The sequence below is a fragment of the Falco cherrug genome, chromosome 3, assembly GCF_023634085.1.
Source record: "Falco cherrug isolate bFalChe1 chromosome 3, bFalChe1.pri, whole genome shotgun sequence".
Lineage (NCBI taxonomy): Eukaryota > Metazoa > Chordata > Aves > Falconiformes > Falconidae > Falco > Falco cherrug.
The window spans coordinates 61,908,524-61,923,923 of NC_073699.1; the positions used below are offsets into that span (position 1 = coordinate 61,908,524).

At 35.4% G+C, this 15,400-nt stretch overlaps 1 protein-coding gene across 2 annotated transcripts in view; it reads left to right on the forward strand.

The window, feature by feature from the left end:
• Positions 1-15,180, forward strand: part of VAPA (VAMP associated protein A) — a 30,277-nt gene extending 15,097 nt beyond the window's left edge. For both annotated transcript variants that reach the window (XM_055704432.1, XM_027799003.2), the window contains exons 2-6: positions 1,325-1,477; positions 6,767-6,870; positions 8,914-8,994; positions 11,924-12,100; positions 13,107-15,180. In XM_055704432.1, the coding sequence (XP_055560407.1) occupies positions 1,325-1,477; positions 6,767-6,870; positions 8,914-8,994; positions 11,924-12,100; positions 13,107-13,265 (674 nt within the window). In that variant the 3' untranslated portion in view covers positions 13,266-15,180. The remainder of the gene's footprint in view (positions 1-1,324; positions 1,478-6,766; positions 6,871-8,913; positions 8,995-11,923; positions 12,101-13,106) is intronic.
• The last annotated feature ends 220 nt before the right edge of the window (positions 15,181-15,400 follow it).

Sequence of the window (15,400 nt, forward strand, 5' to 3'; positions counted from 1 at the left end):
TATCTTGGTGTTTGCGTCAAGACTCTCAAAATCTGGCGTTTGGAATGAGACAAAGATATCTGTCGGGTAGTGAGCCCTCTAGTGTAGTAACATGTTTGATAGTGGCCAGTACCGTTTCCTTTGGAATAGTCCAGACGCCTCTGTGGAATCAGGTGTTCAGAAAAGAGTTTAGTTTACTTCCTTTGTCTCATGCAATTAGTGGTTTTGTTGTGCCTTACAACTTGTTCATATCATGTATAGCTTTCATCCAATTTAATCTAAAATTTGCTTTCTTTGTGTTTTTTTAATGGAAAAGTAATTGTCATGTTTTCAATACTGATGAAAATTATTTTGTACTAATTTAATGTGTAATTTGTAAGGAATGATAAAGAAGGTTCTTCAAATTTATGTACAATGAAATATTATTGAATTGATTTCATATTCATATGAGATTCCATTTTCTAAGTTACATTCTTTTAGTGCCTGTGCAGCCTTGCTTTCAGATGACACAAACGTAAGGGACATTAACACAGCTCAGAACAGTGTGAACCTTACTTGCTTTTTGTGCTGTTACTGTGTGGCATCACGTGGCAGTGACCTTTGTTGGAAGACATACTTTTGCAACTTGACATTGAAATTGTGCCTCTTGTCCAATCCAGTTTTAGAGGCAAGTCCTATCCTGGTGGTTTAACATAAACACAGTTTAGAGAATACACTGCATTGAATATGTAAATATGGCAACTATAACTTCTTTCCTGTGGATCAGTTATAGAGTAAGTGCATAAACAACATATCATCTCTCTTGCCTATTTTGAGTTTAAAAGATGAGGCTGGTGTCTATTTCTGTCAAGTCTATAGGAGCTCAGAAGCACAAAAGAAGTTGAAATTTGAAATCTCAAGAGCAGTTAGTATGTTTCAGTATCACAGTGTTTCTATCTTTGAACATTTGAAAGAGTTCCAAAGTGTGTGTTGCTTCTGTTCCTGAAGAAAACTCCAGCAAAATTTACATTTGCATATGACCATTACCTTCTAGGTATTTAAAATGTTAAGAATGATTTGGTAAAATTAGCATATATATATATATATATATATGAAATTTTTGCACCAGCAGCTTGTGTCTATCATACTATTTAAGAATTATTTGTTCATTGCTGTAATGTTTATTATTATAACTAAGATGATAGAGCGTGCTTTGTGTGTAACAGTATGGGCTTAACAGATGTATGATTTAACATGCTTTTAGAATTTTGTTGCCATCAAGTTGTATTTTATAAATATGTGATGTATACACAGATTTTTTTTTCTAGAGTTACATGAATATTTAAAACAACAACCCTTTTTCCAGGTCCCTTTACAGATGTAGTAACTACAAATCTTAAACTACGAAATCCATCAGATAGGAAAGTATGCTTCAAAGTGAAGACCACAGCACCTCGTCGATACTGTGTGAGGCCGAACAGTGGAATTATTGACCCAGGATCATCTGTAATTGTTTCAGGTAAAACCAAATATAAATATATGCAGTTGTAGGTTAGGTGGTTTTAGGCCTTTAATGAAGCTCTCTAATGCTTGATCCTGCAATGATACATGAAGAATCTTCCATATAGAAATACTTGCCATTTGTCACATTTGTCTGCAGCTGTCTGAAAGGAGAAAAAGAAGGTTGGAAATAGCAGTGACTTTAATGGTATCTGTTCTTCAGACTACTATATTCATGCTTATATCTTGAAGTAGGGCATTTCTTGGATGCTGTGATGTGTTTAAAGTTTTAACATTTGGCAGTTCATTGCATTTAAGAAAACCCCCAAAATAATTCATTCTGTTGTTTTGAATAGTTGTTTTGACCATGGTACTGGTCCCTGAACTCTGTTGTTTCATAGTTCTTCCATTTATCACAGTAATATATGTTAAGTGGCAGTCATTAAATTGCTTTTAAAAATTATATTTGCTGTTACTTTAGGTAAATGGAGCAGTTCATAGCCCTTAAATTTGAAAAATCTAGTATGTTTCACTATAGAGACACTCTCCCCTTATTCTGTTTCTGGGTTGTTTTTAGGTGAGAGAATAAAAAAAGAAAAAAATATCCTTTTCAGCAGAGTGTGAGCCCTGAAGCCAGACAGTATTTTATTTTTTTTCCATGAAACTCCATGTAAATTTGGCTTACATTCAAAATTCTGTGGATTGTCAGAATGAAGTTAGTTGGATGTATAATGGTCTAATCCTATGCAATGTGTGTGTCAAAAAGACCAGGTGTTAGTTATCGTGGGAGTAGACATTGTCAAGGAAATGGGATAAGACTAAGTGTCAGTCTTGATTTGGTAACATTTTCATGGGTCATTCTCCCAATTATCTAGAGGTAGGAATCTCCAGAATAAAGGGGATTCTCAAACCAGTGACTCCAAGAGGTGAGAAACTCTTTTATTTCTCTAGACATACCATATTTCCCAACTTGGAGAGCAGGTAATCCCCTCTTTATAGGTTGTGGAGATCACAGGCAATACAGGTGTGAGCTCGTGTTCTAAGTCTAGAAAGTTAATTTTTGTAGAATGATTGCAGAGCCATAGCAAAGCAAGAGGGGAACATGGAGCAAACCTCAGAGCTTTTCAGATTCATATTCTTATACCCTTTGAAGTTTAAAAGAAGCTGGAGAAGCTTCAGGTTATGTGTTCAAATGTTGCAAGGAGTAACTCAGAAATACTTTGTATTTATGGTTGATTGAAACCTTAGACTAAGTTTTCTTGTAGGAGAGACACCAGTTTACTTATCTAATATGATCTGTAGAACGTGACCCTTTAAAACTTCAACATTGTTTACCGTGGACAATCCAGCATCTTGTGGATGAAAGATCATTTTACTGAGAACTGATTCATGATTCAAGTAGTCAAAAGCCTACTTCATTTCCATCTTCAACTTCGACTTGCAGCCATTTTGTCTTGACTGGGTGTTTGATCTGGTATCAGGGATCTTTCCTGTAGGTAGTCATATATCACAATCAAGATATTGCTGGACGTTCTTTTCAGAGATTGAAGAATTCCATTTGCCTATTTTAAAATGTGTTTTCATAGTTATGTCATTCTTTTAATGCTTGGAATATTTCAGTGTTTTAAATGAGATAATACTGGAGCTGTAAACAGTATTTCAGCTTCAGATTCACCAATAAAGGGAAACAGTATCATACTGCTTGACTCTTCAGTTTGCATAGCAGGGAATCTTTGATATCCCTTTTTCTGTATTACTGGATTCTCATGCAGTTATTCAGCTACAGTGACACCCCCCCCCCCCCCCCCCCCACCCCTCAAGATGCTTTCACGTGTACTTGTTTAGTTACAGTGCTTTTCAGAATTAAGTTCTCTTCCCGAAGTGTCAGCTTAATCTTTTTGGTTTTAACCGTATGATTTCTTTTGGGTCACTTGGTAAGCTAACTATGCAGATGATTTTTCTAGTGACCCACTTTGTTATCTCATCGATCTCTCAACTGAATCTTTTCACTGCTGACTCATCTTTCATATAATTAAAAATAGATTTATCTCATGTTGTTGTGCAGAGAGAATTCACTCTAGGATACCATGGGCTGAAACTGTTTTCAAAACTAAACGTTGACTTCAGCCTATATAATGCATCGTGCTCATTGAAAGTCAACCCAGTTTTTAAATCTATTGTTGGAGATGTAATTTACAGTCATTTTAAGAAAGTCCATGGGTTTTTTGTTTATCATTTAATTGTGAATCACTAGGTAGCCTTCTTCAGCAATGTTTACACTTTCTTTTTTCCTCCCCAAAATACTGATTTGGAAAGATCTGTTTTTCTTTACCTTGATGCCCTAAATTAACTATTTATTATTGTATCATGTATTGCTTGTTGTTGACAATTGCTTGTTGTTTTTTCTTTTCAGAATATAGTGTGTTACTCTTCTTTTAGAAAACTTGTTATTGTTCTTCCTTCTGGTTTTCAGACCCCTTTGACATTTATTTTGTGGAGAGAAAGCCCTCCTGTGTAGAAAACCTAGGCCTATTAACAAGAGGCTTGCTTTCATAACTGTTTATTGTGGTTCCCCTAGAAGTGATCTTTGGACAACTCGGGGATTCCAAGAATATGTTTAAAACTGTGCTTTCGTATATTTAGGAGATTTTCCATGATTACTTAAAATCATGAAGAGCTTTAAGAGCTCTTTGAATTTGTGGATTGTCTTTTTCTGCAGCTTTTCAATTAAATGAGATTTTCAGTTGTTACCGAGTGGCCAAAGAACGTAAAGTTATTTAACTAGTTATCCAGGGATTCTGCCAGCATGTGAAGAAGTTCTGTGGTGATGGAAAGCTGGTTTTGCCATAATGGAAAAAAATCTTAGAGATAAATTGCTATAGCATTGATATATGGAAGAAGTATTTAGTTTGATCAGTTACGTTTTCGACCACAGTGGGACCAATGATTAAGAAAAAACCCTGACTTTTAAACCTTTCCAAACAGGTTGTTTGAAAGCATGTCAAATAATGCAGTTCCTTTATGTACTTTATTTGTGAGATAAATCTGATTCAGATTATTCACTTACCCTTTGATTACATTGTATATAAAATTCAAGGGGAAAAAAATAAATATATAACCATCCTGTAGCAAACACCTGCAAATTGTAACTAGTACTTAAGGCCTAAGGTTGGGTGGCAGTGTAATTAAATTTAGAAGTAACTTTTCTCATAGGTACTAGTGAATGGAAAATGGAAAGGCCAAGTTAGTAATTTTGATACTGCACTTAGCATTTTATATACTAATGCAGTTCAGTCCTACCGTGAAGAATTTACTTTCTGTGAAGGGAAGCATATTGAACTGTACATCCAATGAAGATTCAGAATTGTGGAAAATATAATTGAATTGTTTAAAACTATAGCAGTATTGAAGTCTACAAATTGGTTTAGAATATATGGGAAGGTTGTTCAGAGACTACAGTGTATTTTTCTAGCTCAGTCAGTATTTCTGCTATAGGTACATTTACAGATACCTGTTGATAGGACTCCAGAAATGTTATTCTTGGGGTTTTTTAAATCTTTATCCAAAACTACTTCAGCTTCTCTGAGTCCTTATCCTCTGATAGACCAAGTCACAAGTGTTGTACCTACATACACATGTTTAAATATAATTTGTGTTGTTCAGTCCTCCCATCTGGCCTAAGGCAACTAGTTGTCTCTGAAAGGAGACAAGGGGGCTAACATGATAGTTTGTTTCAGGGTCTGCTCCAGCCAGTATGGTTGGAGGTAGATGCTGCTTGTTGTGTATCCCTCTCTCTGCTTCAGTAGTCCCCCAGCACTACGATAACAAAACTTGTGTATTCAGGTGGTTCTACAAACCCTTATAATATGCCCCTGGGTATGCAACTATATCCTATAAAAGTTGTAATCTCCTGGTCTGTATTATAAACATCGTGTTATTTCAGTCCCTGTGAACTAAAGAAACCACACACATAATAGTGATGCCAGGATGACCGGGACAGCTGCTATGTAGTGTAAAAACACAGTCTGCGCCTGGATGACCTTGTATAACTTGGATGGATGAAGGTGGTGCCGTGCTGCTGTAATTAAAGCTTTCATTTAAAAGTATTGTATTGTAGAAATAATGGAAGCTATACTGTCAGTGATGTAATTTTTTTCACCAGGATTGTGCACACCTCAAAATAACAACTTTAGAAGCATAAGTTTCTGTTCTTAACCAACAGAGTTTTAAACTCTGGAAAGCTGAAAATACAGTGAAAAGGCATTAATTTAGAAAGTATAAACTGCTTGCATAATCAAACTCTGGTAGCAAAAAGTACAACAAAAAGTTGTAGCACAGACTTTGTTGTGTCAAAGAATCTGGTTCCATCCAGGTGGTGGTATGTTTTTTTTCTTTTTCTTTTTTTTTTTTTTTTTAAAACTGCATTACAATATGTTGAAAGCTGAAAATGCAGAGAGAAAATACATAAGATAAAATGCAAGGAGTATTATGCATTTTATTTTAATGTTTCACTTAAAGCTGCCTTTACAGGGAATTTGATTTTGACTCTCATCCCTCTATTTGCTGGTAAGGTGCAATGGAGACCCAAAACGTGGCATAGAGTTAAATTGTGTACCTGGTTTTTGGAGTACTTTTAACTGTTAGACTGGATTTACGGTTAAGAATGTTAAAACCTGAGTATAATATATTGTGTAGTTATTATATAACTTAAATGCTAGATTTTTTTTTTACAAAGAGCTCAGTTTGAAAGCATTTTGAAGATGTATTATTAAAACCCTAGACAGCTTTACCTCCTATAGTAACTGTAGTTTTTGAAGTATTTTAGTAGTTTTGCTCCCAGCTTAGATTAATATACCACCTCCCACCTCCCGTGTAACTATTGTAATGTGTGCTACAATTCTAAATTTGCGTGCATTTAATCACACAATGTGTTTATTCCAAAGCAAAGTCCTGTGCTGTTTGCTTGAGTTTGTGGGGTTTTTTTGTTTGTTTGTTTTGGGGGTTTTTTTTTTGGTGTCTGCCTTACAGGATCTGTTTGTTCATACTTGTATATGAAATGCCTTTTAGCTATAGTAATTACAGAAATAATTAATGTCATCTACACCAGACTGAAAAACTTACAAGCTCTTTCCTCTCAGTACTGGTTGCTACAGTGTATATCTGCTGTATTTTCAATACTGTCTTTTGCATTTCAACTTTCAGTGTCTGTTCAGTGAGAAGCAAATCTGAAGCGTATAGATAGCATGCTTGTTACAGTGATTAGCTGAAGAATCAAGAGTTTTATCCTTTATTTTTTTCCTGTGAACAGTAATGCTGCAGCCTTTTGACTATGACCCAAATGAGAAGAGTAAACACAAGTTTATGGTACAAACAACCTATGCACCACCAAATATTTCAGATATGGAGGCAGTGGTAAGTAAAAATGGGGTAAAATGACTGTTGTATATTTTTTTTTTCTTAGAAACTCAGGCTTAAGTGCAAATGAGTCGTGTTTTTGCAATTTCTTTCTGGAGAAGAATTGGGTTTTCTCTGAACAAGTACGACTTGCATATGTGATTCAGGTATTTTAATATTAAATACAAGCTTAGTTCTTAGAACTCGCTTAATGAACTGGTGGAATGGAAATAGTGAATCTAAGGTAAAGTCAGTTCAGTGTTAAAATATGAGCATGTTGTACCCTATATGTGGCTAATCTGAAGGGGATCAACAGATTATATTTGAAGGAATCAAGAGTATGTTTAAAGAACAAGCCTGAAGCTGTATGAAATAGGTGCATTTGGTTTGAAAAGTGTTTCAGTGAAATGTTGTATGGGATTATAACAAATTAAAACATTTGGAAGACTAAGATAGGTCTCTCTAAGAGATACCAAGTGGCTAAATACAGCAAAATCGTAGATTTATATTCCGTTTTAACAGAATATGCTGTAGATTCTGTTCTCAGGCAGGACTGGTCTGATGAAAGGTCCAGAAAGAAGATATTTAGGTTCGTGTTTGTTAATTCAGAAGGAAGGACATCTGTTGCTGACGTTACAAGCTGGCAGAAATGGGAAGGAAGCCTTCGGTTGTCTTAACACGCCCTTGAGGGTGTACATGAACTCCCGTAAGCTTGTATATTAAGGTGGAGGGGAAAAGATGCATAGGCTTCTGTCTCTAGAGACTGTTTAAGGAATGCCTGGGTTTACACAGGTATGTTCAGTGCTCACTCAAGGCAGAGGAGGAGAGGGGAAACAAAGGATAGAGATGAGGTTTTATAAATTGCTGAAATCCACTAGACCGGCAGATTGAGGCTCTGTCCCCTTATATGAAAGGAAAGACTACTGTGGCATCACGCTTCACTGCAAACAGTGGAAAACCTTGTAGATTTTGTGAAGTTTTTTGAGACATGTAGCTCGAAAGTTAATGTTTCTCTTCCTTCTTGTTCTGGTTTACTTTTTCTTACTATGCTTTGATAGCTTTTGGTTATGTGTGGTAAGTGAAGTGTAACTATTTGGTGAGGATATAAAAAGCCACTTCAGAAATACCTTTCAGATAATTGCTTTCTCGGTGTGTTTAAGTGTAGCATACTGAGAAACATATGTTGCAGAAAATCGATAATTGTAGTTACAAGTTAACTGTACAACTAATGCCACTGAAAAGGAGAACAAACAAAAAAAGGGGGAAGTGTGTTGTGAAAAACCTGGGTCTAGTCTGTAAGACCTGCAGTTCTAAGGTAATTTCAGAGGACCTATTGGAAAAATTGCTGTAGACTTCAGATCAGTTTCTGAGCCTAAGGATTTAAGGCAACTACATGAGGTGCATGCTTTAAAAGTTAATTGTCAGTTGAACAGCGAAATTCCAGTGTATTTTATAATTATTTAGATATATTGGTAACTGTTAAAATTTAAAACGTTTTTTATAAACATATTTGAAAATTCTCTAGGCCTAAATGGTAATGTATTATGCAGTAAAATGAGGAAGTGGTTAAAAAGCTAAAAGATGAAGAACTAAAGAAATTTCTTCTGAAACTAAATATGGAGACATGAAAAGGTGTCTTTCAACCTTTTTGTTTAAAATTGGTGCTTTCAAGATAGGACATAAGGAGTACATTTACCAAGGAGTGATAAGGCTAGAACTTTGTTCATAAACAGACTCAGATATACTTGTTCCTCATTGTGTGTTAAAGGAACGACTGTATTGTCCCCTCCCTATCCCCTACACACCTCTGGATCCATCCTTGCGTTCAATTTACTAATTTCTATTTCTGGTTCCGTTGATTAACCATTTCTAGCTTTCATTACTTTGCAGTAGTCAAAGTGAACAAAACCATACTCTTAAGGAAGCAAATCAGAAACTGCAGCTAGGGTAAGGGCAGTATTCAGCTGTGTAGGAGGCAAGTACCAAGAGCAAGCTTATGAACTGTTCAAATGTTTGCGTGAGTTAAATAGAGTTAAATAACTATACTAATTGTTGTCTTAGTGGAAAGAAGCAAAGCCTGATGAGTTAATGGACTCCAAATTGAGATGTGTGTTTGAAATGCCCAACGAAAACGATAAACTGGTAAGTAAGAAACTGTCATGCATTGTCTGGTAGGATCTCACGGAAATTTGTTTTGAATTTTTTTTAGGCGTATATCATTAGTTAATTAAATGGATTGTAGAAATTTGTACTAAATTAGATGGGAGGGATGTTCAGTATATAACATTTTCAAAGATTCATAGGATTGTAGAACAGCCCAGATTGAAAGGAAATATCTGCTCAAGCCTTTCATTGGAAAGGGAGCACCTTGTCCAACTGTATCTTAAAATCCTTCAGCCATGGAGACTAGTGCCAGAAATTATTATCTTTCCATTATTCTTATTGTTGATTTGCTTTAGAATGTTATTGCTGTCAGATTAAAATTAAATAATCTTCAATACTACACACAATGAAAAGTGAATTGCATAATTTGCTTTTTAAAAGATTAAGTGCTTTTCAACATAAAAAAAATATGTTTCTAATTCAGCTGAATTAGAAAAGGAAGTACCAATTAGAATTAGTGCATGTTTTAGGAATCCTAAATGCATTTTTTTTTAAGGTAGTGGGTAAAAACAGATAATCAGACAAAAAAATTTCCATTACCTTGTTCATGCTCTTGCCTTCAGACAAGATCTATTCCAGTTGTGTAGGAGATGACAGTTGCATTGTATATAGACTGAAGGTGTCTGTTTTGTGTTGCCTGGTATTTGGAATAGTAGTAAACTGTCAGTTACCTAGAAGTTTTGCAGACTATGACTGAATTCTTATGCATGAACATTTTTTTTGCCCTCATACTTGAAATTCTGATTTATGGAATCTTAATAGTGTATATTCTGGGTTGTTGTGGTTGTTTTTTTTGTTTTTGGGTTTTGGTTTTGGGCTTTTTTTTTGGTGTTTAGCATTGTGAAGAGAGTGCTAAAGTAGGATTTTTGTGAACAACCTTCTTCACTATGGCCTTGACTTTTCTCTTTAATACTGTCTAGTTTTTACAGTAGTCTATAAAGCATGTTGGGGGAAAGTAGCATGGCTCCATGCATGTAAAAACCATCTTGTTACTTGTTATTTACATGCATAAAGGGTCTCCATGAAGGCTGCTACCTGGCCAGTAGATGTCTTTGCAAGTATTCTTCCAATATAGTTTTTTGGAGTGTAATGTAAAGAGACTTTTTGGATGTAATGTCAGCATAATGTTCTTGATGAGTTTCATAGTTTGTTGTGGGGGTTTTTTTGTTTGTTGGTTTTTTTCTTTTTTTTTTTGCAAGGGTAATTTGAGTTTCAGCCTTTTATTCAGGTGTAAGCTGCCTAAGTGTGTGTTAAATACTAAAACTGTAAAGTTAAGCATTTATTATCAAGGCACTTAGTTGTCTACTTTCTGTGTTTTTTACCTTCTTACTAAATTGCATCTTAGATAATGAAAAAAATATACTTGTTCTTAATTGTATAAAATGTATAATGTAGTGAGAGAAATGTAGTGGATTATACAAAACTACCTCCTTCTGTGCTTTCTTCAGTGTGGTATCTTCATAGTATTGACTGTATAAAATACTTGTATTTTTCTGAGTAGCAGCATGGGGTTGCAAACCCCTGCTTTAGCAGTTGATTTAGTCAATGTCCTTAAACTTGGCAATGAGAAATCTGTCAAGTCCTGGGGGTAAGCCTCACCTGCCACCTCAGGATATACCTACACCAGGACACAAGTATTTCGCTCCAGTAAGCAACAACTTTCTTCAGATGCCTACCAGTCATAGCCAGAAAATTGACATGAAGAACACCAGTCAGTGAGGTCGAACAGCAGAAGGAGGTTTGTTCCAGAGATATAAGACTTAGGTCTTTCATGAAGTTTCAGTGCTACTAAAGGAATTCAATTCAGCTAGCTAACCAGTTAAAAAAGCAACAGGTTGCAATCTGCTTACTCATGATTTAATTGTGTTGGTCTTTTTAAATCCACTTAGGAGTATCTGTGGGGAGTAGCAGGATCTGGCTGTTTGCCTGTCTATGGCTGCATTGCAAGAAATTGTAAAATGCAAGTAGATGTTGTAGACCAAATAACTGCCACTTGCATAGGAACTAAAGAAATTCTTGCACCTTTTTTTAAGTTGCTTTGTTATTACGTAGATGTGATTACCTTTTAATAGGTTTTCTATTGCATTTAGTACTTAGCTTGGACTACTTTGGTTACGAAAGGTGCAGTATGGTGGTGGTCTAAATGGCATAGCTGTATAGCCAAGCAAGTAGCAATACAGAAGCCTGAATCTGATCTGATCTGAGTGTATTGCCATATGAATGCTGTGTTTTTACAAGTGGTAACCTGGGCTATACAGCTGAATCCATTGAACTATTAATTTCTGCTGAAGATCATTGTGTGTTTTGAGCAGAGCTGTGGGAACTAGATTTTTAATCTTACTTTTGGCTTTTTCACAGCTTTTTGTGTGACTTTTCACTTGTATTCAAAATTAGTCATGTGTAATTCAGAGATGCTGTGAGACCTAAATTCCATGTTTGTGCAATACTTTATTTTCCTTCAGTAAGAGGTGCTATAAGTGCAAAATATTTGTGCCATACATACTTTGTATTAGTTTGTGACATAACCTGTTTTCCTTCTACTTTGTTTTGTTTATTACTATTGCGGGATTACTTTCTTCCTTTTATTCCCTGCCCCCCCCCCCCCCCCCCCAAGTTCAAATACTGTTTCATGCAGTTTATGCTGTCATTTGGATGCCTTCTGGGTCACAGCTAAAGTATTTATTTTTGTGTCAGTAGCATGTAGTACCAAATGTAAATGGTGCAATTTTCTCTTGCTTTTTAATATTTGAGCTAATCGGAATTGAACTGATAACAGAAGTTTTTGTTCAGATTACTGTAAATATAAGCTTCATTGAACTATATTAGTAGCTGGATTGTTTCAGTTTTAAGCTGTGGATGATTTTTCTCTAGGTAAGTAAAATTCTCAAGTAATTCTTAATATTTGTAGAATGATATAGATGCAAGCAAACCCGCGCCAGTACTGAATACATCTAAGCAGGATGGACCGATGCCAAAACCACATAGCGTTTCACTTAATGATACTGAAACAAGGAAGCTAGTGGAGGAGTGCAAAAGACTTCAGGCAGAGATTATGAAGCTGACGGATGAAAACCGGCACCTGAGAGTAAGTTCTGCTTTTGTGTTTATATTGAAGTGGCTTCATTTTTCTTGATTGAAAGGTCTATTTTGTAATTAGGCCAATAGATGCGTATTCCAGAAAGTAAATAGAATTGTTAGAATGTCAAGATTGATATGTAATACGATTTTACTGTCCTGTATATTTTGAACTTCTCAGTGATTGAAACTTTGTGATTGTCATGGATGAGATACTGAAGCTGTGGAATTTTCTTCTTAAGTGAAATGGTCCTGTTTAAGGTGGTTTTAGTTACTTTAAGTCTAAGTCAGAAATACTGAATGAGTAGCTTTTAATAAAAGTGCATTATTATTATTATTATTAAGAATAGTAAATGAAATCCAAAGAGGTAACATTCTGTATCACAAATTATTAGTGAACAAGAACAATTGCTTGGCCAGAGAAGGTAAGCAAACACTACTTTCCAGTACTTTTATATAAAGGTCCCGTTTCAGTAATCTGTAATTAGTCAATACATGACTTTTGGTGACTTTTCTATTAGTCAATACATGACTTTTGGTGACTTTTCTATAAATTTGTGTTTGTGTATCTGACAGTTTCATTGGCCATGGTAGCCTCTTAAAGAGCCATAAAATAATGGTGTCTCCACAGCTGTAATTCTGATGGCACTGGAACGTTTGGAGAAGCCCTACATAAAGTAGATGTTTCTCCTTAATAATAAGGAATTACTGCTATTCAATTCTGACACGGTAACTAAAAGCAGGCTTCTTTATTGTGCCTAGCAAGAATTTCAGAATCTTTCTTAATGAGAGAGAGAGAGAGAGACTAGTGATTACCTGTCCTTATTTGAAAAACTATGGTTTCCTATGTTTATATTTTGGATTTTGGTGTGGCGCAATGTTGGTTGTTGGTTTGTTGGGTTTTTTTACTTATTTAAATATTCGCCAGCAAATTTGGCCTTTGAGTTCAGTTTTTACTATTGTAAAGAAGGTGTATTCATAATTTTTTTTCCCATCTGTGTTGTTTTCCCCCTCAGGATGAAGGCTTGAGGCTCAGAAAGGTAGCGCACTCAGATAAATCTGGATCACCCACAGCTTTGGCCCTCAGAGATAATGGCTCTAATTCTCTTCCTTCACTTCTTGTTGTAATTGCAGCCATTTTCATTGGATTCTTTCTAGGGAAGTTCATATTGTAGAAAGAATGAGTGAGAGAAGCATGCAAAATGCAGCTTCCTTTTTTTTTTTTGAGGGTTTTTTTTGGGTTTTTTTTGGTTTTGTTTTTTTTTTTTTTTCCTCGGCCAGAAAAAGATTTGTTTACCTACCACTTCATTGGTAGTATGGTCCAAGTGGCCATTTTTGTGTACAGCATCATAACAGGCTTTGCCTTTAATGGTCTCGCACGATTAGAAAATACAATCTGAAAAGAGAAACTGTTCGGCTACTGGACAAAATTGTACATTAAGTCATCAATAGCAGGTGTCAGTTGCACAGTCAGTCCTTTATGAAAATTCATAAATAAAGAATTGTTCTCTTTCTGTGGTTTTAATAAGAATTAAAAAATTGTTCAGAGTCTTGTAAATGTTATTTTAATAATCCTTTAAAATTTTATCTGTTGCTGTTACCTCTTGAAAAATGATTTATTAGATTGCTAATCCCACTCATTCAGGAATATGGCAAAAGGTATTCTGGGGGAAATGGTGCCTCTTACTGTGTAAATTTTCTCCTTACCTTACTTTGCTAATATCATGGCAGAATTCGTTTCTTACTTCTTGTGAGGCATTGTTGAGAGTTCTTCATCCTTACAGTCCTGTCCCATAATATTTAACATTACAAAAGAAATAAAATTGTTAACATTTTTCTGCTGGGTAGCCTGTTTGTGTGTGTTGTACTTTTAGAAGGGATTCCTAACAAGTTCATTGTTCATGGTAATTTGCTACTTGTAACAAATGGCTATTTTGAAGTTTATTTGCTTAAGTCTCTGGCTTAGACTGTTGTAATTGAAGTTTTTTGGGGAAAAAAAAAAGGTTTGCATTCCATTTGTTTAAAATGAACTGTTTTCTGGCTGCTTTCAGCTACAGAGGGGATGGTTATCAAACTTGTTTTGGAGCAGCGTAATTTGGATATCCAGCAGGTACAAATACCAGATGTGAATGTTATCAATATATTAACAGTTTGCTTGAATTGTGCGGGAGTGTAATAATCAACCTTCTGTTCCATCTTTGGATCTTCTGGGTGTCTTCCAGGAGTCAACATTATTCTTTGATTTCATAAGAGTACTTAATTCATATATACTAACTTAGTTCGTAATTCTGTTTCAGCAGATATTCAGAAATGCAAGCTGAATCTTTCAGACACCCATAGTGAATTCCATGATGCAGAAGAGTTGATATTTGCTGAGTGAGCCTCAGTTGCTCACCTTTTGAAAATGAAAATAATTTTAATGCAACTCTTGGCAGATCTACCTGTGTTAGTCATGTATAGCTAAGTTTTAAAGAATGCATTTTGTGGGGGTCTGAAATGCTTCCCTGCACTTAATCTTATGTCTTGCCTCATCTCTGAATAAGTCATAAAACCAAACTGTAGTATTGGAACAAAATATTATCTGTACTTCTGGCTAAGCATAATCCAATACAGGGAATTACTTGTAAACTTGAAAAATTGTGGAAGGGGTATACTCCTGTAAGCAAAATCGTATATGCTCTTGGACAGCTTGACTTGATGTGGTGCAGCTAAGTGTGTTAGACCTTGGTGTATGCACACCTTATGTAGCTGAGAAAAATGTTCTGGAGAAGATGTATGTTATCTTGGTTGCCTTTGATTCCTAGTGCTTTTTTTAAAAAAAGAAAACTATAATTACATCATGTTCTGTCATTGCTTTCTGTGATAAACTTTTTTTATAAAATCGTGCATATTTTCAAGGAAGTTGATGAAGAAAATGCAAATATTGCTTATCTTTTCACTTAAGCATGCAAGCACAGATGTTTCCAATTACTTGTTCAAGTGTCTGCATTCAAGTCTCCTTCTATCCCAGTGACTGGAAAAGCTGTGTTGAGGTCTTGATTATTTTGGTTCCACTGGTTCAGAATGTTGTAGTCCTGGTTTGTTTTTTTTTTTTAAATCTTTTTATTTCCTCTAACAGAACATTGCCACATCAGACTGTCATAGCCAGTTCCAAAAACTGATTACATGGAAAATAATGAAAGCAATAGTGTGCAGGATGTAGTCTGCTTCAGACAGAGCAGTCATTGCTGCATTGAAGGTGGGGTGGGGAATTCTCTGGAAGATGTTACAATGTTTATAGCATAGTGTACAGAGGTTTTCAAGGGTAGCT